Source organism: Podarcis erhardii, assembly GCF_964252035.2.
Source record: "Podarcis erhardii genome assembly, chromosome: 2".
NCBI lineage: Eukaryota > Metazoa > Chordata > Lepidosauria > Squamata > Lacertidae > Podarcis > Podarcis erhardii.
In genome coordinates, this window is record NC_138498.1 from 78,104,858 (window position 1) to 78,130,268 (window position 25,411).

Here is a 25,411-nt window from a genome sequence, read left to right on the forward strand (position 1 = left end):
TAACCCAGAGATGCATTTTAAATAAAAGGACACATTCTACTCATGTAAAAACACGCTGATTCCCAGACCGTCCGCAATTGAGAAGGCGATTGGGCCGCATTTGGCCCACAGGCCTTAGGTTGCCTACCCCGTTATAGACACTACATGCCTTTGGCAAGCCTGCCCTCTCCATGTTTATTATCACACTGCACCTTGGGAACTGTAGTTTGTGTAGGGTGGCGAAGGCAGCATGTTGTGTTGACAACAGTAATGCTTTGTGCCCTGCATACATTATGTTTCATCATGCATAGTTCAATAATTGTTACTCCATGTTGTCAAACATGCAGCAACATGTAAATGATTATTGCATTAGCATTGTGTGTTGCAAATCACATGATTAAGAATGCCTATGGTTTTCAAACACTGAATTGTGGCCAAGGATTAGTTTATTTATGTAAGCAGCATGGTATTATTTTGTAAATTGGAGATCCATTTGAAAGGTCCACATAGCCTCACAGTGTTCAGCACAGTTTAATTGAGGGCAAAGTTTAGCCTTAAATAAACTGTACATCTGCAGAGCAGCTGCCTTCAGGTATGTGGCTGACTGAATGCTGATCATGTGGACCATGCATGCACACCATCCCATTTAACATTCTAAACTAGAGGAGAACTTTCAGGAAAAAGAGCACTTAATTCATAATACAGCTAAGCCTTATAACCAAATTAATGCACCTAATTAGGTAATTACAAACGTTGGCTACCTCACTCGTTTAGATTCCCCACACAGAAGAGCTGTGCATTTATTGTATAAAATGACAATCTGATAAAGAGGGTGAGGTAGATTTGCTTTCGAGTGAAATATAGGCTAGCTTGCTTCCTTACCAAGCTATTTTAATGTTTTCCCAAGCATTCATTGTTCGTAAGTGCAGGGGACTTGCGTTTGAATTGACTCTGCACTTTGCGTACTTTTGAAGGTCACAATGCCATTTTGGCTTTGATTAAACTCAAACTGTATTCACTGGCTAAGCTTGACCTTTTAGGGCTGTTTTCCATGACATATTGTACATGTGCATGCACGCTTTCTGTGTCAGTCAATGGATATGGTTCTTTTACTGAGATAGAAGACAAAGCTGGTATCTAAGAGATGTTTATCTTTATGGAATATATTCTGGTAATTGCTGGACCTCCTATAGTCAATCCAGTTATTTGCTTCTTTTTAGCCATTTCGGTAAGCCTATTTAAGCTGGAGCACATCAAAGTAAGGCATTCAGTTTGTACTAGGACCCAAATATATTTTAGATTGTAACTGCACATTTATCATTTGTGTATTGCAATGCCAAGGAATAGACATTCACAGCAGCTGCCAGTAACACATGAAGCTGCTCTTCCTCTTACCTTTGAATGGTTTTGCAGCACATGGAAGAATAAGTGGCCAGCTGTTGAAATGTTGCCAGGCACATACTGTGCGAGACAACTCTTCTACCCCATCCTTTTGATATGTCTTCTTACGATCAGAGCAGAGCATAATAACATGGGGAGAATCGCATGGCATAATGCAAAGGTAGCTTAATGCAAGATGTAGGGCTGAAGTAGATGATCTTGAGATACTTTTAAAGTCTTAAGACCAGGAAGGGAACCCTTTGACCCTCCAGATGCTATTGGAATCCAATTAACATTTATTCCAACTAGCATAGCCAAAGGTTGTAGGTGATCGGAGTTGTCGCCCAGCAACATCTGCAGGGACACCACAGCCATCTTAAGATGCCCCTTCAATTTCATTGTCCTATTGTGCACACACACATATCCCTGGGGTATATGCACACATAGCAATTATCCTAATTTCCAATACATGCTTTGTGTATTAGAGTTTTCTATCAATTGTGCATCCCATGTTTATCATATTCTTATGTTGCTTGACACAACTGCCAGTGCTTGTCCCAAAAAGCTTAGTGACTGATCTAAAACTGCCACTGAAACCTTTTCAGGGAGCATTTTGATTGAAATTCATAGCCTGCAATTGATAATCCAAATTGCAAGAAGGGAATTCCTTTTCAGTAACTGATACCATTTTTTTTTTAAAAAATACATTTTTAAAAAGAGTTTTAAAAATAGTGCCCATTTTTGTTAGGCTTCATGGTAAGTACTTGCTTCTGTTAAATAAAGCACATCACAAATTTTGTGCCTCCTGTGCCAGTTGCTTTGCATAACATTAACTATTAAGAATAAGGATCTATTTTTAAATCATAAAGCTGCTGAATTTATGTATACAATTAGCAACCTTTTAATGCTAATTTTGGATTACTAATTAATTATAATGTAGAAAATGTGGTTTTTTTCTTCCTCTGAGGAGTCCTTAAATCATGGATCTTATAAGAAAAATACTGCCTCAGTTTTAATTATACTAATGTTTATAGGAACTGTGACTATATTTAATAAGCTTTCTAAAACTGTTGAATAGTACAGATGGTAAATTCTGTATTAAAATAGAATTCAATAGCTTGTTTCACTGATAGCTGGCTTTCGTACTGTGACAGTGAAAAATACAGTACAATCCATTAAAACATAATTACTTTTGTTGGGATAATTTTAATATAATGAAACTGCTGCCCTGGAAACCATTTCACTTTTGAAGGTCATAATCCTAAAGGGTCACATGAATGTTTAATGCATACACCTGATTACCCCTGCACATGTTCTTTACATTTAGCAGAATTCAACGTATAATCTGGGGGTTAGATGCAAATATCCCCCCCCCCAAGTGGAAATAGTACATGTTTAAGCAGCTACGAAGGTCTTCACACCAAGTTACTAAACTGTTTTTGGATCTAGCGACATTCTCTGCCTCCCAAGACTGTTGTTGGATGGCTAGAGCCCACCAAGCTTTTTCCCCTCCCCCAATTCCAACCAAGAAAGGATATATATATACAGAGAGAGAGAGAGGTGTCCTCTCTCTGATGCAGTGACATAGCGTGGATTGTTGGCACCTGGGGCCATATGGAGGTGTAGGGTGGGAGGGAGGGAAACGTATGGAATATGCATGCACATTCAACTACCTAACAGCATCTGCGTCACCCAGAGCACAGCCTGAGAGATAAAAAGAAGAAAAAGAAGAGTTGTTCCTTGTCTAGAGAGGTCACTTCATGGTTCACATGGAGAAGCTGCTTTCAGTAGAGCCCAGCAACAGAAGTGTGCAGCCGTATTGAGGCAGCACCGGGTGCTGAATTTTTGCACCCTTAACAATTTTGTAGCTGGGGCAACAGCCCTGGTGGCTCCCCCATGCTACACTACAGCTTAGATGCCATTTTGAGCTAACCAGAGTTATATTTTGGATATAAAAACTCCTAGGGGCTGAGGGGTCTTCGCCCCCAATAAAATATTTGAGGGGGCTGGCCCCCCAAAGTTGATAAGCAATGCTATTCAAATGGTGTGCATGCACCATGTCATGTGATCAATTATGTGGGGCGGGGCTTCTCTGCCCACCCCCATATTTTTTTCAAGTTGGTTTCTCACCAAGGGTGCTTATTTTTATGTTCCACATTTTATTTTAGTTACTCATTGTTTTTCTGAGTCACCCCATAGCTTCATAATATTGGTTGTAAGCAACAATGGGCATTTGTATGTAATGGATATACGTCCTTTTAATAACAACTCCCACTACAACTTATCTCACTCTACTAGGCCATGGTCCAACACACAGCTAAGTGTCGTTACGCCCACTAATTTCAGCAAGCCTATGGTTATATCCAGTGCTTTTTTTCTAAAAAAATGTTTAGAGATACACTCATTCTGACTCGAGGAAATCACCATTTTACAGTTCAAATCAGGGGAAATAAATACAGCAAATGGACAAAGGTACAAAGATTCACAAAATGTTTAGGGGTATGCGTACCCCTGCATCCCCCCAGAAAAAAAGCACTGGTTATAACTATGTGTAAAAGGTAAAGGTACCCCTGCCCATACAGGCCAGTCGTGTACGACTCTAGGGTTGTCCGCCCATCTCACTTAAGAGGCCGGGGGCCAGCGCTCTCCGGAGACACTTCCGGGTCACGTGGCCAGCGTGACGAAGCTGCTCTGGCGAGCCTGCACCAGCGCAGCACATGGAAACGCCGTTTACCTTCCCGGTATAAAGCGGTACCTATTTATCTACTTGCACTTAGGGGTGCTTTCGAACTGCTAGGTGGGCAGGAGCTGGGACCGAAGACGGGAGCTCACCCCGCCGCGGGAATTCGAACCGCCGACCATACGATCGGCAAGTCCTAGGCACTGAGTTTTTACCCACAGCGCCACCCGTGTCCCCATAACTATGTGTACTGTGTCCTTAATGCTCTAAAAAAGCTTACTATTGAATGAATAATAGCTTATCCTTGCATGTTTTAAGTTACTACTTCTTTTAAAGTATACTTCTGTTCAGAGGTCAAGGTTTTTACAAGCCTACCCTGTCCTTGCATGTATCTTGCTTCTTCACTCACTTTTTAATTCTCTCATGTCCCTCCCACAAGTATGCCAGAACTCCATGTGGAGATCAAACACCACACTGGGAAATCCTGTCCTGTGTCATCACCTTTGAAAATGTATGTCATCCTGCCCCTTCCAACGGAGCTATATGTATATGCCTGGCAAGTAGGGCTGAATCAAAACAAAATATGAACAGTAACATAAATAAATAAACATTTAAAATATCTTAATAATCTCCACACATTATTTTATCCAGCATTATTCAAACTAGCAAACCCACCAACAATCCAGCAAAATGTAACATAGCAGGACATCATGTGACCACCAGAACTCAGAACACAATGCCGTATCAACAGCGAGACTGCAGTTAATTGCTATAAACTGTGGCAAAAGGGTTGATTTTTCAGCCCTGTTTGAAAGTGTGCAGGGATGGAGGACTTCCTTATCTGACGTGGGATCATTTCCCCACAACTGTGGGGCCATTCTTCAAAATGCCCTGGCCTGTGAGCCTGCCATACTTTTGCTGCGTACCTCAACAGGGCTTCAGAAGTGGATCTTAATCTGCAAGTAAGCTGATATGGGATGCCGGCAGCCCCATAAGTTACATGGCCCCAAACCATCTGGGGCTTTAAAGGGCAGCATCAGAAAACACTGGAAACCAGTTCATCTGGTGCAATCTTGCTGCAGTAGGCTATGCTTGCCTGCCCCGAATGTAGATTCATTTCATTTTCCAAACTGTCTTTACAGGCAGTCTTTCCATTACATATGATTTTGGAAAGTGATTAATAACCAAAGTAATGGTTCAAGCCCCACGTTGGACAAAGGATTCCTGCATTGCAGGAGGTTGAACTAGATGACTCCCAGAATCCGCCCCCCACCTCTACAATTCTATGATTTTATTAGTCTCCTTGGGGAAATAAATGATTACAGCAAATACCCTGATCAGAGGAAATAGTGAAAGCAATTGCTTTGTAACATTCCTGAACAGGAAATCATACAAACACCAAAGCAAAGTCAACGTTGTTTATCTTTCTTTATAACATTCTCAAATCACCCTGGTGACAAGAAACTAGGAGTACTGTACCACACAGCTATTCTAAAAAGCATCTTTTCCCCACCCCACCTGATGAAAGCTGCACACTAATCTTGTAGACCACAGGACCGTAAAATTGTTTTCATAGAATCATAGAGTCATAGAGTTGGAAGAGACCACAAGGGCCATCGAGTTCAACCCCCTGCCAAGCAGGAAACACCATCAGAGCACTCCTGACATATGGTTGTCAAGCCTCTGCTTAAAGACCTCCAAAGAAGGAGACTCCACCACACTCCTTGGCAGCAAATTCCACTGTCGAACAGCTCTTACTGTCAGGAAGTTCTTCCTAATGTTTAGGTGGAAGCTTCTTTCTTGTAGTTTGGAACCATTGCTCCGTGTCCGCTTCTCTGGAGCAGCAGAAAACAACCTTTCTCCCTCCTCTATGTGACATCCTTTTATATATTTGAACATGGCTATCATATCACCCCTTAACCTCCTCTTCTCCAGGCTAAACATGCCCAGCTCCCTTAGCCGTTCCTCATAAGGCATCGTTTCCAGGCCTTTGACCATTTTGGTTGCCCTCCTCTGGACACGTTCCAGTTTGTCAGTGTCCTTCTTGAGCTGTGGTGCCCAGAACTGGACACAGTACTCCAGGTGAGGTCTGACCAGAGCAGAATACAGTGGCACTATTACTTCCCTTGATCTAGATGCTATACTCCTATTGATGCAGCCCAGAATTGCATTGGCTTTTTTAGCTGCCGCGTCACACTGTTGGCTCATGTCAAGTTTGTGGTCAACCAAGACTCCTAGATCCTTTTCACATGTACTGCTCTCAAGCCAGGTGTTCTTAGGAACTCACATGATATAAGGGACCAAATACCATCCAGTGCAAATAATTGTTTGTTGAGACACAGCTAAAGGAGTAGTGTTCATCAGCTGGATTAGACCTTGCCTTGACCTATGTTGGCTGTGCCTGTGGCTCTCTAGTCTCTTACCCCAATTCCCAGCCCTCGATCACTGTGTTTCCTATTCTAGTTTACCAATAGCCAGAAAGTCACAAAGAAGAGACAAAGCCACAAAATGGTGCTCCAAAAATTTAATTGCAATATGAGATGTTCACAATATGATTCAATATATTGGTTTATATAAAAGGCAGCATACGTGTAAGGAAAACTATCTTCCCCTTTTCTTTATTGCACCCCAAAAAGCCTTTCCTTTGAGTTGGGAGTTTCACTCCTGCAAGCTAGTTCTGGCTGATTTCCCTGACCCCTTCTCTCCATTGCCGCTACCACACTTGCTGGCTTTTTCTGAGGGCCCCTTGACCCTCAAAAGAGCCTTTTCTTCTGCAGAAAGCTGCAGTGTGAGGAGGAAATATCCCTCGCATAAGCATTCTTGATCTCATGCTGCACCAAATAAGCCAATAGCATGCCTTGGTGCTCTGAATACACCCCTGTGGTTACCTCATTGAATCAAAACACTGCAAGATTTTTATTTTCACTGTGGGGAAGGTTATATGTTGACATGTTAACCATATCACATGTCACTTTAAAAAAATCAATTTTTAAAAACATCTTCTTTGTCATTTTGGTGCTGGCTATTTGTTCTACCTGCTCTTAAGGAGGTCGAAAACACCAAGCTGTTCTCCTGTAATAAATGTCAGTGTGTGAGAATGTTTGTGAACAGTTTGTGGAAGTATGTGAGAGAGCATGTTTTCCTTCAATTCTGTAAGAACTAAGAAAGCTTTTTTATATTTAATCAGAGTCTCCCTGTCTATAATGGAAATGCATAGTGGTGTTTGCTGTTAAACCTTTGGCCCTGGTAAAATATTTTGTTGATCCAAATTAATGTGTCATAATTTCCTGGTGAAAATCCTGCCATATCTGGACTGAACAAGTAGTCCATAAGTGCATCACCGGGTGTAAATGTATGGGCCATGTGTACTGGGCATAACATATGGTGCCTGTTCCACATCTGCATATACAAAACATTTTATTCTAGAATCAGTGGAGACCAATACTTGTATATTCTACCTAGTCCACACATGGTCTAGATCTATTTCATATTGTTTTGCTTCTTGAGAAACTGATTTCATTCTGATAAAAGCTTGTTGCAGATTTATGCTGCATTACTCTGAAGTGTATACATTTGAAAAGGATAAAAACAGACTTATACCCTGATTGCAAACACTTCTTTCTTCAATTACCTGAACATAGATAGAGGAAAAAGCATAGATAACCTAATCAAGGGCAGGGTTTTCAAATGCATATCAAGTTACCACATCCACCCTTGTGGGCAGCAGGACCTAGAATCAACCTAAATGGAAGGTACCATGTTGAGGATGAGCATCCTCAACATGGATTTTTCTGGATTAAGAAAAACTGCTTTTTGGTGCTACAAGCAGGTTAGTGTGTGTGTGACCCAAGATGATGTCTAATATCCAAAAAGACACATAGGCACATACATGCAAAGCACTTCATGCGCCTGGGGAAGCAACTGATTTCTCTGTCAGTTGCAGCCCCACTCTGAATGGCAATACAGAGGAGCTAGCAGACTTACAAAGTAGGTTTCATGGGCTTTAATGGGGTGAAAATAGGAAGCCCCTCTTGATAACTCCAGCACACATGTGGTCTTCTAGATACTAATCCTTGCTACATAAAATTCTCTGTTTAAATAATCATGTGGTGTCTCTCTCTCTCTCTTTTTCTCTCTCTCTCCTTTCCACTCCACCAGTGAAACATATATTCCACCCCGCCCCCAGCGTTAAGAGGCTTTAAAAAGGTTTCTTGGCAGACTCAATACTTTTGCTATATGTGATGAGGATGAAAGGATGGAGTCAGTGGCACTTTTCCTAAGGAGGATCTAGACTGCTTTGAGATGCTTAAAGTAGCATCTGCTAAATCTTCCTAACTTGCTTTCTACTTCATGATACTCTTCAGAATTAGAACTGGGCCTTTTGACCTTTGTAGCCTGAATTCACAGAGGCCAGCAGCCACAGCAAAGAGTCTGCATTCCTTGGATAATCCATTTAGCTTACTGTGCACCCTAGAGTAGCCCATTGTTTCCTGCAGAGGGTCCTTCAAAGAAGCAAGTATTGAATGCTGGAAAAAGAATTGTGAAATGTTTGGAGTTGGCAGACCAGGATTGCTTTTTTTATCTTTGAGATTTACTGTTAGACTAAAACAACTCAGCCAGACTTGGTCAGTTCCTCACTATGCATATTACATCAGGAAACCCCTTTGTTCTTTTGTAGCGTAACTGCTTCACTGGCTACCTTTTGTTCCCAGGGTAGTGTACAGTTAAAAAAATTGAAGAAGGGGTGGAGATCAAACACACCCTTTCTAAATAAGTAAGGCTTGCTTCATCATCACACAGATGGTATTGTTGCCTTTGGAAGGTTTAAGGGAAGAAGGTAAGATGCTGTTGTTTAAATAGTCTCACATGTTGTTTGTCTGCTTAATCCAATTTCTGCAATTTGTTGGTCCACTTGGTGGCCACCTTCTCACTTTTTGATTTCTGCAGTGCTTAATGCACATATTTCATTGCTTCATGAGAAAATAAAGTATTGGTGATATGCTTAACAAAACCCTATGATTTCTGACCAGAACTCTTTTTCCACTGTAAAGAACATCAACAGAGCAAGGGAAGAACAATTGCATTTTGAGTTGCTTTAAGGTGCTAGTGGTTGTGTGTGCTTATGTGAGTGCTTTCAAGAAGGTAAATAATTTACCCAGTGCTATTATTCTAGAAAAAGAGGTGCCAGAACTCACCATACCCTTCTTCTCTTAGAATGGCAATGGAACCCACCTGAGAGGTGCTGGAACTGAGTTCCGGCAAGTTCCGGCTGAAGAAAGTGCTGGATTTACCTCTTGAGCCAGTAAAGGAGGGAACCTATTTTTTAAATATTTTAAATATTCTGTTCAATTAGAATGAATTATACATCAGAAGGGTTACCATGCATTGTTAGAATGTGTTGATTATATGTGTGTGTTGTGTTATTAATCAACATTATGCAAAATATTGTACTTCCATATACCCAGTGGTTGATGATTTAATGCCTCTGATAGTAAACTAAGAATGGAAATAGTAAAAAGTGCAATAAATTGGAGCCCGCAGATTAAAAAACTCAAAAAACCAGTATTTTGGGGAATGAAAGATTTGAGTGATGAAAATGTAAAATAACCTTAATTTTCTTCAAACCTTTAGAGTAGTTTTGTAGTTTTATTCTGACCATTTTGTAGTTTTATTCTGACCATTCAAATCCAGGTTGTTGATTACTTATATATAACAGTTGCTGCAGAATGTGAGTTCCTAAATAGCTATGCCAAGCCAGAACTGCTACAAAATGTTCTTGTTCAGCTACCCAGCCACCCATTCTCTCCTGCAGGATACTATAAAGTGTTAAGGGTTCAAGAAGCACCAATTTTCCTTCCTTGCACTTCACAGAGCCTGACTGAGCAGAGAGTGGAAAGGCCACTAATACTGAACCCTGAAAACAAGCATCTAGAGACATCCTAACTTGGTACATAACTGCCAGTCAAGGAACTGGCTGCTTAAAGTACTGCTTCCCCACCCCCATGAATCTGCCTCAAACACTGATTAAACAGAAGGCCTGCTTCAAGGCCCCCTGACTTCTGAGGTTAGGCACTGCGAGGGAAGGAGGGAAGGCGGGAAGGAGAGAGAGGGATGGAAGAGTGTCTTCTCAAGTGTGGCAGCCTGAATTGCGGTATAGCCCTTTCCAGTAAACTCACCTAGTGGGTGCCAACTTTGTTGTGTTTTTGGCACCTAGCAAGGATTTCTATATTTGCACAAGCTTCCCAGTCTGTTTTAGAACTGATTATAGTATTGTCTTTATAGCTATCGTAATAGATGCTGTTCCTGAGTTCTTTTAATGGAGTTTTAAAAACCTGTACTGTATTTTTATCTTAAATTGTTCTATATGCAGGGAGCCTTTCTCTGAGGCCAGCCTATAAAAAGACTAATACCGCAACCTTGTGCAAGTCCCATTGCATTCAGGTAAGTGAGTATAGGATTGCAACCTAAATAAATAAAAATTAAAGGAATAAAAGCACGAGAGTTTCAATCTTTTTGAATGTGCTGTTGCCTTAATACCTCACATCCAAGTCCAAGTGACGTCGTCCTTAGGATTCAGTTCTCAAGTCTCTACAGGCTTGGGAATTTCATGAATGTGAAACCTCATTTTCCTCTCTGTTGAAGTCTCAGTGATTTCCACATGCTGTCATTAGAATAAGTACCTGAAGGAAATTTTGGGAACGTTAAAGCAATTTATAGGCTAGAGCAACAGACTAGAAGCACAGGACACAGAATTGCTGCTCCAAGGACAAAGCTTGAAGAGGATAGTGCTGTAAAATATAATGAGGGATATTCTCAGCTATTTCTGTCTTATGATTATCAGAGCAAGGAAGAAAGTCACCAGCAGTAAAAATTACTGCAGTAGTTATGGGTATGCCCAGCTTCAGTTCTACTTCCCTCTGGCAAAGTGCTGCTACTCCTATGGTGGACAGTCCATATCATTTGGATATGCTATGTTGTTATAATTTCATTTTCTGCTGCTGTAACACCATGTTATGGTGAAGGGCGGGTAAGAAGTCATACAAATAAATAACTTTTATTACTGTAAATTTTAGAGGGTTCATTGGGTTAGAAGGTAGAGTAGAATCATTTGCATGTTGTTCAGTGCTATAAGATCAAAGGAACAAGAGCATTTACTCAGGCTGTCTGCTGATAAACCCCTACCTCTTACCAATATGTTGGTTGAATTTAATCAGCTGAATAAATAAATTCCCGTTATAAAAAAGGCCTCAGTATAGCTGACTTTTTTGAGACACAGAATCTACTTACAATTAACAGAAACCCAAACATTTTTTAGATGGCAAGGTGCTTGTTGCAGAATTGTCTTAGGTTTACTCAGTAATACGTCCCACTCAGTTTAACAATATTTACTCCCAAGTAAGCATTCACAGGACTGCAGCATTTGCATTGGTTTTCATTCCTTTTTTATACAGTAACATGCCAGAACCATGTAAACTCCTAACCCCCGCCCCTCATAAAACAAATACAAACACAAGGTTCAGTTGCACTAATTAGCATTGATCTGTACCATCTAATCAACAGGCAGAGCTGTACAGCCACCATTTAATTGAAAGCACTGCTGGCTCTTTCTGATCAGGGCAGGTGGGTGTTTTGGAATTTGCTGTTTGGTCTTTTGCTGAGTCAGCACACCAGCAGTGTTCCAGATCAGGCCCCTCTCCAGAAGCTGGAACAACATCAGATGCAGCAGACCTGTGGCCAGCCCTATGTTGCCCCGGTCCTGCCTGTTTGGGTAGAGATTGGGCTCTGCAACAGTGGAGCCCCACCAATCAACAACACTGTGTCTGTCAGTGGAGGCCAGTGAGCAGGAGCTATGCTGCTTCTAACCCCTCCCCACAACCATCAATATTAAGAGGGGTGGTGGTGTTTAGGGTTGCAGCCTAAGTATTTAGTCAAGGGTGGGGAGCCTGCCCCCCATATGCTGTTGCATTAGAATTCCTATCAGCCCCAGCGAGTGTGGCTAATGGCCAGGGATTATGGGAATTGTAGTCCAGCAACATCTGGAGGACGAAAAACTCCCCACTTCTGCTTTAGTTGATTCATTTACAGTTTAAAGCTTGTAGTCCTAATATTTATGTCTGGGGGAGAAAAACATAAAAGAGAGATTGCTCTTTTTTATTTTTTAAAAAAGGTTAGACGAATAAAAGCTGAATTTTGGCAACATTTGCATTAAACAAAAGGGTCAAATTAATTCTGAGTAATAATAAAAAAGAGATGCACAACAGCAAAATATCAAGAAATGGATAGGAAAACATGCCACAGCCTGTGAGGGATTAGGGTTGTATAGAAAACACACAGAGTGTAAAAATGACAGAAACACTCCAACATTCCTGGAAATGCTGTCAGTGTCCACCAATCAAGGTCTATACTTGCAATGATGCCCACATGCTTCCCATCTAAAGGTAGTAGCCTCCAGGACCAGTAAGTGTGGGTTAATCCCTCAGGGCAAGAGCTTTCCCCAGCATTTCCCCCTGCTCTGGTTTAAATGAATGCTTAAAAGGTAAAGGGACCCTTAACTGTTAAGTCCAGTCGCGGACGACTCTGGGGTTGTGGCGCTCATCTCACTTTACTGGCCAAGGGAGCCGGCGTTTGTCCGCAGACAGCTTCCAGGTCATGTGGCCAGCATGACTAAGCCGCTTCTGGCGAGCCTGCGCAGTGCACAGAAACGCCGTTTACCTTCCCGCTAGAGAGATACCTATTTATCTACTTGCACTTTGACATGCTTTTGAACTGCTAGGTTGGCAGGAGCAGGGACCGGGCAATGGGATCTCACCCCGTCGCAGGGATTAGAACCTCTGACCTTCTGATCAGCAAGCCCTAAGCTCTGTGGTTTAGACCACAGTGCCACCTGCGTCCCTCCAAAAATGAATGCTTAGAGTTCTATTAACTTTAGTGATGACCTTGAACTTTAAGGTTTAATATATGTGTGTGGGGGGAGGAATAATTCTCTCATGGATGAAGAGACAGCAATGTTGTCTTCTATGGCGTTGATTCAGTATGTAAAATTAAGGCAAAAAAGAGACTCTTTTATTATTCCTTCCCATCAACAGCATCTCCAGGCATAACCGTCACCTTATATCTCACATCCTCTTATCTGACCATTTCCTTTTGTCTTGATTCATAAAGAGGGGTGAGCATGTGAAATGTATAAGGAGAGCACGCAAGCAGGGTGGGCTTGGGCAAAGGAGGACCCTTTGCCTATATTTCAGCTTTGGAGATATCAGCTGTGAAGTGAGAGAGTGGAGTGTCCTTGAATTAGGAGCCAGGCTGCAGCACTATTTGAAAAAATAGGTGATACCAAGCAGAATGGATTAAGAGGAAATAAAACACAATGAACAATGTTTATTTATTTATTACTGAAATGGAGTTAGGAGTAATGGCCTAGTGTTTCCTCTCACTTGGGCATCAACTGATTGTTATGATTTCCCTGTGCTCACAATTGAGTTACTTACTGGTTCCTTCAAGGGCAAGGGCAGTGTAAATCACCATTCTCAAACCAATTAGTGTTGTTTGCCAGTGAGAAACATTACCTACCTGAACTGCCTTGCTATAGAAAGTTTGAAGTCTCCAGAGCTATAGTCCATTGCACCATGTGAATAATTCCACATACAGAAGAGGAAGAAGAGTTTGGATTTGATATCCCGCTTTATCACTACCCTAAGGAGTCTCAAAGCGGCTAACATTCTCCTTTCCCTTCCTCCCCCACAACAAACACTCTGTGAGGTGAGTGGGGCTGAGAGACTTCAGAGAAGTGTGACTAGCCCAAGGTCACCCAGCAGCTGCATGTGGAGGAGCGGAGATGCGAACCCAGTTCCCCAGATTACGAGACTACCGCTCTTAACCACTCCACCACATACAGATGAACTGCTGCAGGCATTTCCAAAAACTTTTGATTTGACAACAATATCCCATTGCCAAATAGTCACTGAGAACTGTGTGTTGGAAATATCAATTGGCATTGGCTTGCTTTTGCTTTTTATTTAGTAGATTTCTTGCATACCTTTCATGATAGAGTCCCAGTGTGGGTTTTTGTTGTTGTTTAGTCGTTTAGTTGTGTCTGACTCTTTGTGACCCCATGGACCAGAGCACGCCAGGCACTCCTGTCTTCCACTGCCTCCCGCAGTTTGGTCAAACTCATGCTGGTAGCTTCGAGAACACTGTCCAACCATCTCGTCCTCTGTCGCCCCCTTCTTGTGCCCTCCATCTTTCCCAACATGAGGGTCTTTTCCAGGGAGTCTTCTCTTCTCATGAGGTGGCCAAAGTATTGGAGCCTCAGCTTCACGATCTGTCCTTCCAGTGAGCACTCAGGGCTGATTTCCTTAAGAATGGATAGGTTTGATCTTCTTGCAGTCCATGGGACTCTCAAGAGTCTCCTCCAGCATCATAATTCAAAAGTATCAATTCTTTGGTGATCATCCTTCTTTATGGTCCAGCTCTCACTTCCAGTGTGGGTTACAACAATGTAAAAATACAATATTAAAATCAGAACAATCAAGAATCGGAAAGAGGGGTGTCTTCAGCAAACAAATAAAGTTATACGGTGAAGGTGGCAGGTGCACCACCATGGGGAGGGCATTCCACAGCTTAGTGGATGCTACAGGGAATACCTTCTCCTGGGTCTCCATCCCCAAAACTCTGAGGGTGACAAAACTACTTTGCCACACAAGTGGGTCTGTAGGGTAGAAGGTGATCTTTCAAATATTGAAACATATTGTTGATATAGTTCAAAAATGGAGAGGGGGCCTCAAATAAGGTACAAGGAAGCAGGGGCATGCATTGTTTGCAGCACCTGGAAGGCTCAGAAGAGAGACCTTATATATTGCACCCTCCAAGACTACACCCTAACCCTAGCTGCAAAGGAGTTCCAGGGATTGTTTACTCATGAGAAGACCCTTATTCATGAGCCATGGGGAGACCCTTGGTGTGAACACACATATTCCGCTGCTGTTCTTTGGCCTGAGCCTTTTGGTGCTGGGTGCTCTCAAGGACTGAGGGGTGGCTCTACCTGCTCCTTGACAGCTCCAAGAGCTTTTCAGCATGTCTCCTGCTGAGAGGACCCCTCCAAGGGATCCTCATCACCAGTTCTAGGGCACCCCGACTGCCTCTCCAGATCCTTGGCCTGTGGCGTGTCCGGTTCATCCTCTAAGGCCTCAGTGCCTGGCACCAGGTCAGTACAGGGCATGAATACCCCAAAATAGTCAGAAGATTGGGAAAACAGGGAACAGTTTAAATAGTATTGCTTACTTTAACTTTAACTTGTCAGTTAACTTTTCAGTTATAGGAAAAAAATAAAGGACACCTAGTATATTTGCAGTATTTCATGTGAACTGATGTGGCATAGTGCTTTTTATATAAGGCTAGAACTATGAAGACCCAAATCCCAAGCCCCCAGCCCCAGCAATAAAACTCACAGAGTGACATCTCAAGATTGTTGTGAGCGTAAAATATGAGCTATAAATTATGAGGAAACTCTGGACGAAAGGCGAAGTAAGGAATGCAGTAAGCTCAAGCAGTTCATAATCAAGTGTATGACGTGGCTTGCACTCCTGAGATAATTCATTCTCACAATATGTGTAGAATAGTTCACCCAGTGAGCTTATTTACTGGCAGGAAATAGGATGAAGGAATTACTCTCCTTTTTTTAAAAAAAAAAATTATTCATTTTGTGGGCTCATTCTGCTCAGTGTTCCACTCCACTTGGATTTTAGTTGAACTAGGAAAATTAATGCAATTCAGGAGCATGTAGAGCTTTTCCACATCTCACATTAAATTTGTAGCTTCCTGTTAGTAGTAGCAAAATGCAGACTAAGAAATTACTGCAATACGAAGTAATCCTGAGGTGATGGTAAGTAATATTCCTTTTGTGCAATGTTCTACTGATGTGCATGTCCACTCCTTAATATTGGTAAAGAACATACAAATAGGCTTTTGATTTAGTTGCAGATACGATCAAATCAAGATTACCTATGGTATTTTATCAGTGCACATGGGCAAATATCAGCAAAACGCTGCACAGGAAAAGAATCTTGGAGCCAATGCAATGCCACTTAGTAACATCATCTGTTACTAAATTTGATTGGCTACGTGCAAGTGAAAGCAATGATGAATGAGGGCGCTGAAAATTATTCCAACTCAGCGCCTTTCCTTTGGACAAAATACAAATTAGCATGTTGGCTCCTTGCAATGCCTGGCAGTTTATTGTGCCACACGTCCAGGAGGAGTAGGCACTCCTAGATACTTGAGGCATCCAGTTGTTTTGATAATTACTTTATAAATTATATGCATTCTAGGGATCTTTGGAATCTTTATGGAGTATTATTTCTCTCATCTATAGTGGTATATGAAACCATTATCCTGAAAAAAGCAGTGGGAAATTGCTTTCCACTTGTTTGAGTACCCCCAGGGAAAAACCCCACTGCTTATACCACACAAGGAGATTAATCAAAGGTATCCAGTACCAGCATTGTTGTTGTTTTTTCTAGAAGAAAAGCACTGAGTATAAGGAAGAGCAAATGGCTATTGTTATCCACTCCTATGGCTTCTGCATTATCTGCCGCTTGCTCCACTTTTTAGATGAATGCGGTTTCTGTCAGTTTCTAAACACACAATAATATTTGTTTCGCAGCAGGAATTTCTGCCTTCTATGAACTGTTTAGTTGCTTGGATTAATTACAGCTTTTCCAATTTAAACAACAATTTAAGATCTTGAAGTCAATGCGGGTTCACTGGTACAGTTTTCCTTAGTTTGCTTTTAAATTAAATTTAATATCAGGTTGGGTGGAGAAAGACAAAAATAGAATAAAGCACAATTATTTTTGTGACACTGCTCTTTTTTACTGAGATGAACGGAAGTTGAGGACCAGAACACTGAGGTAGGACCAGTATAATTTGATTATAAAGTAGTTTAGATCGGTTTTTAGCTTAAATTATACACTGCCATAGAAGATGGGACCAAGATCTGAGTAAGTTTCGGTTTCAGACTAAGCCCATTCCTTCCTTCTCTGATGCTGCCATTTCCAGCCCCTCCACTCGCAAAATTACTCTACTGATAGAGCTATACCAACAGAATATTCTACTTGTTGGAATCAAGACCCAAGTTTGGGGCAAGTACCATTTGGTTGCGAGAACCTCAGCAGATATTTAACATCACAAAACATGCAGCAAAGCAAAGCAAAGCAAAGCAAAGCAAAGCAAAGCAAAGCAAAGCAAAGCAAAGCAAAGCAAAGCAAAGCAAAGCAAAGCAAAGCAAAGCAAAGCAAAGCAAAGCATGGAAATATAGTCTGTAAAACCTTTAAAATGTTCCCTCTCCAGTGACTCCCCAAATGTCCAGTTTTAGAAGCTCCTTCCAAGTTTACCCATTTCCCTAGCACAGAGGTAGACTGTACATTTGGCAAGTCATAAGGTGGTTTACTTACAAAACCCTTCAAAGGTCAGAGTCATGCTTTTCCATACAGCAATCCAAAAAGTTGCATAGGCAGTCAAAATGATGCTTAGTTACAGAAGGTAAATGTTTCTAAACTATTGGTAGAGGGAAAAAATGCTACTATTAGACTCTATTCTGGTCTGAAACAAAAGAGGCTGGTTAAAGCCATGCTCTGAGCTCCTTACAAACTGAAGTCCACATGGGGAGAGAGAGAGAGAGATAACAAAGGCTAGGCCATTTGCCCCCTCAATTAGGATCATTACTGGTTTGAGTGGGAAATGAATCAAAATGCAGCCTTTTATAAGAAATGGCAGGATAGTTGCATGATAGATACGGATTGTAGCTAATGTAACACATGCAGTGCTTCCCAAACCAAAGGTGAGAAGTGAGAGTGCACTGGGTGCAGAGTAAACTGGAGCATGCACACAGGATCAATCTTTCTGTTCCTCTGGCTAGATTGAAATTGTAAAGCTGTTTCTCAGTCTCCACCCTAGCAAATAGGTGTGACCTACATTCCAATATAGTGGTACCTCTGGTTCCAGACGGGATCTGTTCCAGAGGCCCAGCCGTATCCCAAAATGTCCCTAACCGGAGGTGCCCTTCTGCACACGCGCGCAGATCGCTTCTGTGCATGTGCGTGTGGCAAAACCCGGAAGTATACACTTCCGGGTTTGCCGCGTTTGCAACCCGAAGATTACGTATCCAGAGGGATACGTAACCCAAGGTACCAATGTGTCTAGGAACACCAACTGATCTTGATTGCCCACTAATTAGCATTAATTAGCTCTTATTACAAGGCAGCAGTGACAGAAATCCTTCGGTTGTTCTTTGGGAAATCTGTGCTGTTGATTTCAAGTGGGGAAAGAATGCTTTGTTACCAAAGTGAAACAACATTAATAGATAAAACCAGAGTGTTTTAAAACACTATCATGCCACGCATGCAGTACACACATACAGAATCAGAAATAGTGCTCAGAAGCCATGAATGTGAGATGCTTAAGGGGACCTGGACCCATGCCTGTCATGAAGCCTAGGGCCTGACAGTAGTGAGTGATTTCTGCCTGCACCACAGGAGCTGACAAAGGGCACTCAAGCAGGCTACAAATTGGGGGGTGCAGTGGTGTATGGCTGGATGTGTCCACATTGCAGTGAGTTCATTGGCTCCATTTGTGGTTAGCATGTGGCAGTTGCAGTCCCAGATTGCATTTTCTGCTTCTACTTTGCTCCTGCTCAGAGCACTGCTAAAATGGCACATGTATGTAATGTTTTGTTCCCTTGTTCATACTATTGTGTTATGGCCATTAATATGGATGGAACAAGGATTGTTTTCGTTTGTAATCTTCCTATGCCTATATCCTAAATATCTGATCCCCCTCATTATTTGGCCCCTAAACACCCAATGCACACTTGCTACATGCACTTAAATCTCATGGATGTTAAGCACACATAGTTTGTTGACTGCTACAAAAAGGGGGGGGGGAAAGCTCTTTGGTTGTTTTACAATAACATTTGAGCTGAGTCAGATTTTCCATGATTCTTATTCTGCAACATCAGTAAAAGGCAGCCTTATCTGTCCTTTCTAAGCTTGTTTCATCCTAGTGACAATGTACTGTAGACGTCCTTGGAAATATCTACAGACTTACAAGGGTGATTTTTTCTTTTGATAAGGGAAGTGCAGAACAGCTTGTTGAGCATGAAAACATCAACAGCTGACTTCTATCACATCAGACTATTTGTATATTTAGCCCTATATTGTCTGCTTTGACTGGCAGTGGCTCTCCAAAATCTCTTCATTTTAATTAGACGTGTGTTATTGCTAGTGTGTACTGTTTGTAGGCAATTGGCAGCCCAGTATTTTTTGAATGATGCAAGAAAGAAGAGTTGTAGTGTTAAAGTTATATTAGTGACTGTTCCAGGTTAGGGTTGCAGGTTAAATGACCATAATATAGTCGTACCTCCGCTTACGTATCCCTCCATTTATGTAAACTTTGGGATACGTAAGTGGCAAACCAGGAAGTATATCTCTGGGTTTTTGCCCCGCGCGCATGCGCAGAAGCGCTCTTCTGCCACGCGTGTGTGCGCAGAAGCAGTCTCTCTGGTTGCTAAAACCTCAGGATCCGGCTGGACCTCCGGAACGGATCCCGTCCGCAACTGGAGGTACCCCTGTATAAGGCCAAGCTGTGAAGGCATTCAGCAATATGTAGCAATGGAGCTTGGAGATTGCAAAGTGATCCTTCGAATGTTACAAACATATTACCATTTTCATCTGTGAAAGGTTCTAAATATGTGCCTATATAGAGGCTGTCATGAATTTGGACCACTTTACTTAAGGAAACTCTTTGTTGGAGTTTGGTAAATATATTGCCGTGGGAGGCAAAAATAGTCTGGTAAGACTGCTGGGTTACAGGATAAAGACTAGGGCCATAAAATTTCCCCAATGTGCAATTATATATTTTCAAAATCTATTTTTTTATAAAAGCAAAATCCAGTTCAACAGCATATCGATATTTGAAGCAAGCAAAAATTGGTCTGATCTTTCTTGTTTATATCAATATTGTCTAAATATTGAGAGTTCAACATTAGGATAGAGTTGCTGGACCTACTTAATTTTCTTCTTTGCATTCTAAAATGCATCATCATCTAAGTGAAGCTTGCTGCAAACTGTGACAGAGCAATTTGAGGCAAAAGAAGAAATAATGATAAGAAATCATTATTTGCTGTACTCTAATAGAGCTTTAGAGGCCTCCGTTGAGATTGGAGGTCATTTAGTTGACACTGTGGAAATACATAATGACAGACTCCTTTTGTCAAAGAATTTCTTCTAAATTGGACACAGGAAGAAGGAGAGAAGCAGAAAACCCAATTTTGTTGATATGGACCAGGATAATGATGACAGTGATACCTCACTTCTTCATGTATTTATTCACATATTTGGAATCACAAATAGTTTGCTCTTTCTTTGGATCCCAGCCCACACATGCAGGCATCAACATGCTAACATTCCAAATCCAAACAGAAACTTAATTAGGCAAGTGAAATGTAAATTGAGGGAGGATAATTCATATTTCCACTTTTAAAATGTCTTCTAGAATGTCACTACTCCAAGTCTTTGGGAGCTTCTGATTCCTTGTTTCAGATTCCCGGCCTTTTATGAAGCAATTGCGCTAATCACTGAGTAAGAGTCTGAGGGCAGTGTTTGTTTCAGTTACAGCAAACTGCTAGGCTCCTTGGCAGACTTCCTGGCCTTTTCATAAAAGAGATTTCAGGATCGAATGAAAGTTGCATATCTTGTTCCATGGGATTATAGAGCTGCATTATCAGTGGATAATGGTAGTCATGCTCTGCGCTTTCTGCATTTTATGACCTGCCTTCCAGAAACACAAGATATGCTATTTCCCAGGGGGTTGTGCCATTAAGTGAATCCCCTAGCCAATGGATAAACATTAATAAGAGGTATGTGGTCCCACGAGTAGACTATCTGCTGCTTTTTTGTTGGTTAATATTTAATTGAAGGTCAAATAAAATATTAAACAGGCAAATTATTTCGTTGGATGTGAGAAAACAGTATCATTGGCTGACATTGGCTGACAAAAATGACTCAGTGATATTTACAAGAGCTGGAACAAATATTCATACACGGTGATGGAAGTGTGAACCGAACGCACACTGTACACATCACTATCCTGTTGAAAAACATCCTGTGAGGAATGTAGATGCAGCTCTAATTCTCTGTATGAAAATTCAATATTAATGGTATTAAGGAAAAGCAACTGGTGTATTTACATAAAGCACTCATTACCCAACTTTCAACTAACAGTTACTTCAAAGAATGTAGTGGTATATCACTTTTGCACAGACGCTTTTCTAGGGATGTGTAAATCCTATCATATAAGGATATTTTCCTATGTAAGCTGAAGGGATATGCTGTGAAGGAAGAATCTAAGGCTGCAGCTCTATTTCTGTGGTAATATGAAATATGTGATTGTACCAGATGAAATATTTGTCTGGAAAATGCAACACATCAATCAAATCGAGTGAATATTCAAAAATATACGTGTGTTTTTAGTGTTATATGTCAAATTCTCGTGAGATATTAATCTTTTTTAGGCTCAGAGGCTTCCTGTGATCCCATCCAGTCTGACATAAGTTTTCTTGCTAACAGACCTGTCTACAAGTATAAATATTGAGGATCAAATTAAATATCATCCAGGGGATCTGGGATCAGGATCACTGTTGCTGTTTCATTAAAACGATAGTATCACATGGGGCTGCAAATTTGGTCAGAGAAGCTGCATTTGTGGAGGATATGTCAAACCCTTGCCCCTCTGTGCCATTCCCCCAGTTTTCCTGTTGTACTTATAGCAGAGGTCACCAATGTTGTGTCTGTGGGCAATAGGGCACCACTGAGGTCTTCCATTCATGCCAGCAAAGCCTCTGAGCTCCTTTCCTCACTGCCCCTTGGTAATGAGGTGGTAATGAGGTTACATATAGCTGAAGGAAGACTCGTGCTCTTGCCCATGTCTTCCAAGGCTCAGGTGAAGTCTACTGGATCTGACATTCCCCCTTAACCCTTAGAAAAGTGAGGTGTGTATGTGTGCGCAAGTGTACATGCTTCCCCCCCCCTTTATGTCTCCTGATATGTGTGGGGGTTGGTCCAGGAAAGGGGCAAAGAAGTAGCAAGAGGGGGTGGTATCCACTATACTCATGAAAAATTCAAATGTCACCTAAAATGGTTGGCAATCCCTGACATTTTCCCATTGTGGCAAATAGCAGCTTTGGTGGTGAGGGGTGCTTTGGAGTGGGGAACTGGCAAAAAAGAGGACAGCTCCCCATCCCATCAATAAGACTTCCCCAATCAAATTAGCTGCATTGAAGTGTGTTTGTTTTTTTAATGCTGGAGGCTCTTTCCTACTTTATGTCCAGTTGAGTCCTTAGGTGCTTCCCCATCTGTTTTGATTACTTTTTTATGTTAGAGTGGGAAGTGGGAAGTGAAATATATTAATTACAAAAACTATGAGATAATGCAACCAGAGGAGGAAAACACTTTTGCAATGACATCTGGGTCTGGATTAAATGAAATAACTGATAAAGTGATATATTTAATGAAGTGATGAGCAATCTGTGTTCCCACGCAGTCTGACAGACTTTCTGTTGAGCCAGTGAAACGCCCACAGACATCCATTGCTCCGGACCAGGAAAGTAATAACAACTGCAGAAATTCTCCTGTGTGTTTCACACATCCTTGGATTCCTTCTATAAGAGGAATGCATGCATGTGACTTCTAAAAGGTGTCATATTAGGGTTTGAAAATGTCTTTTTGCAGCTGTGCAGAACAGCAAAAAATCTTTTCAAAGGTTTGAGTTTATCGAACTATGGACAGGCACTAACCCACTTAAAGAAAACAAAACCCTTTAATCTTAGCTGAATTCTCTGTGGTGAAGTATAAGAGCTAGCTTCAGCATTTTGTCCAGAGCTCATTAGTATATGTGTCTGAAAAAGAGAATTTTAAAATATGTTAAATAACTGCTTTTTCTCACAGATAATCTCTGTGTATCTGGCTATTGCACATTAAAGTCCCTTGAAGGTAGGTGTGTTTGCCTGTTTGGAGTTCTGCAAAGGAATATTCAGCTCTCACTAAGTAAGGGTATCAAATGTGCTGGTGAGTCAGATAACAGGTGGTGCTGAAGGAGAGCAACTTTCCCCATTTGTATGACACAGAGGACTTGCTGTTTAGTCTAAGCACTCAAGTGTTTTTTTTATCTTCCTCATGTTTGTGTTTATCTTCGAAGCTGCAAAGCTCAATTTATTTAAATGTATTCCAGATTGGAAATGAAAATGCCCTGTTTTCAATTTCACTTTCCTTGAACTGAAAAAGAGTTTCTATAATGGATGAAAGCATAAGTAATAGTTCTCAATTAATTTTTATTACTTCATAGGTGTGTGTGTGTGTGTGTGTGTGTGTGTGTGTGTGTTCTTGTCAGATGAAAGTTTGACAGAGCAGTGTGAACAAGAGCCCCTACCAGAGGCTGTTGGGCTAATGGCATACTTATTAATATTCATGAGGCATCTCATTTAGCTTGTGCGCTCGGGATTTGATTAAAGTAAGGACTGCCGCTATTGCTGCTGGAGCTGGAAAGAGCCTTGTGGGTGACACGGCTAGTTCTGTGGAGCCAGCTAATACTGTAATTTTGTGAAATCTTCACAGGGCTGTTGTAAAGCCTTCTGTGTGGCGGGCTTCTGTTTTAAAGCCCCATTTCATGGTTTGGTGATGGAATAAATTTCAGTGCCTCTTGCTCCATTTTCTAACGTGTGCTCTGTATTTATTTCTTAAGGTCTGAAGGAAGAGATGACCATGTAGATGCCAACAGCCTGGGTGCAGCATAATGGGAAACGGTGAATGGGGTGGAACTGGTCTGCAACCTTGAAAGCAGCCATTCTGTGGACAGAGACACATCAGTCATTCCTCGCTTTCTCAACTGTTACTACTGGCGGCATAAAGTGGATTCGTTCTACTGTTTAGGCCAGAACTTGAGTTTCCACCCTTGCAAATTTTTGAGCTGCATACAGTGCAGTGTGGAGCAATACCATCAGCAACAATGGGTGACATGACAAATAGCGATTTTTATTCAAAGAACCAAAGAAATGAGGCCAATCATGCAGGAGAATTTGGGTGCACGCTTCTGGATCTGCGCTCCCTCATGGAACTTCGAGGAACAGAAGCAGTAGTAAAAATTAAAGAGACATATGGGGACACGGAGGGCCTCTGCAGACACTTGAAAACATCGCCAACAGAAGGTAGGCAATGATATAGTTTTCTTTTCCCACTAGAGCCAGAGGTTCAGGGCTTTTTGTGTGTGCATTGCTGTAATCCTTCTTTCGCAAAGCAGGTTTCTGTCATACATTTTATTTTACATGCTTCAGAGAGGAGCAGATTGAGACAAATATAGCCACTGTTAAAGCTTGTGTTGTGCAAGAGTCCAAAAATAGTGCTGCTCTTATAAAGTTGTTAAATATGCTAACTTGATTTTTAAAGCAGAATTATTTTTAGAGAAATGCATGAGAAAAATCCTTGAAGAATTCCATTAAATTCTCTGCTAGGTCATACATGCAATCCTGCTCAGTGTATCCATGTGAACGACATTATTTTTCATATTATTCTTGCTATTCTGCAGTATTTATACCTTCTGTTCATGTATGCCATCTCTGTTTATGTATCTGCATTTGTTTTGGATGCTTGAAACATTGACCTGTATAGTCTGTGCCACAGTCTGACAGACAGTCACATAACCCCCACCCCCCACCCCATCCCGTAATCACCTTTGGACACTTTATTCATTGTGCCCCATTTTAGTGCATTACACAAAACATCCTTTTTCTGTGTAGGGAAAGTTGCTTATAGTAATGTAAAAGACAGTTTGATTAACAAATCAGGAAAGCAGAAGAACCAAGATTTATCCCTATTTAGATTCTGATCCTAATTTTGTTTGTTTAATAGTCCATGTCTCTGTCGCTGTCGTTGTATTATGTGATGTTAGGTTAGTGGAACTGTTGGCAATGGCCATTTATCCTATCAAGAGTTGGGGCTGGGAACTTGCAGCCCTAATTTTAGGTAAATTTTATTCAGCATAGGTATATGTGAGGTTACACTTTTGGGGCAGACCAAGAAACAAGGCCAGAAGTACATGAATCAAAACATTTTGCTTTATAGGCTTGCTAGCTTGTAGTTCATTCCCAAGTAATGATAAGAACAATGTGCTATTTGAAATAAACATGGGAGTCTTTATTAAAATAGAAACCAGGCCACATATTTAAATACTTTTTCTTATACTTTGAAGTAACTATCATTCTCCTTATTTCCATATTAGAGGAAGTATGGGTTAGAGAAAATGTTGGTTGTACTGTAGGAAACCGTG

General features: G+C 41.3%; 1 protein-coding gene across 18 annotated transcripts in view; it reads left to right on the forward strand.

The window, feature by feature from the left end:
* The window catches only part of ATP2B2 (ATPase plasma membrane Ca2+ transporting 2), a 368,365-nt gene that overhangs the window by 200,784 nt on the left and 142,170 nt on the right, over positions 1–25,411 (forward strand). For 15 of the 18 annotated variants that reach the window (XM_081847766.1, XM_081847763.1, XM_081847761.1 and 12 more), the window contains one exon: positions 23,831–24,293. In XM_081847766.1, the coding sequence (XP_081703892.1) occupies positions 24,095–24,293 (199 nt within the window). In that variant the 5' untranslated portion in view covers positions 23,831–24,094. Of the gene's footprint in view, positions 1–8,855; positions 8,877–10,409; positions 10,481–11,640; positions 11,660–23,830; positions 24,294–25,411 lie in introns of those variants that run through there. The other 3 variants (XM_081847769.1, XM_081847768.1, XM_081847771.1) reach the window with 3 other exon arrangements.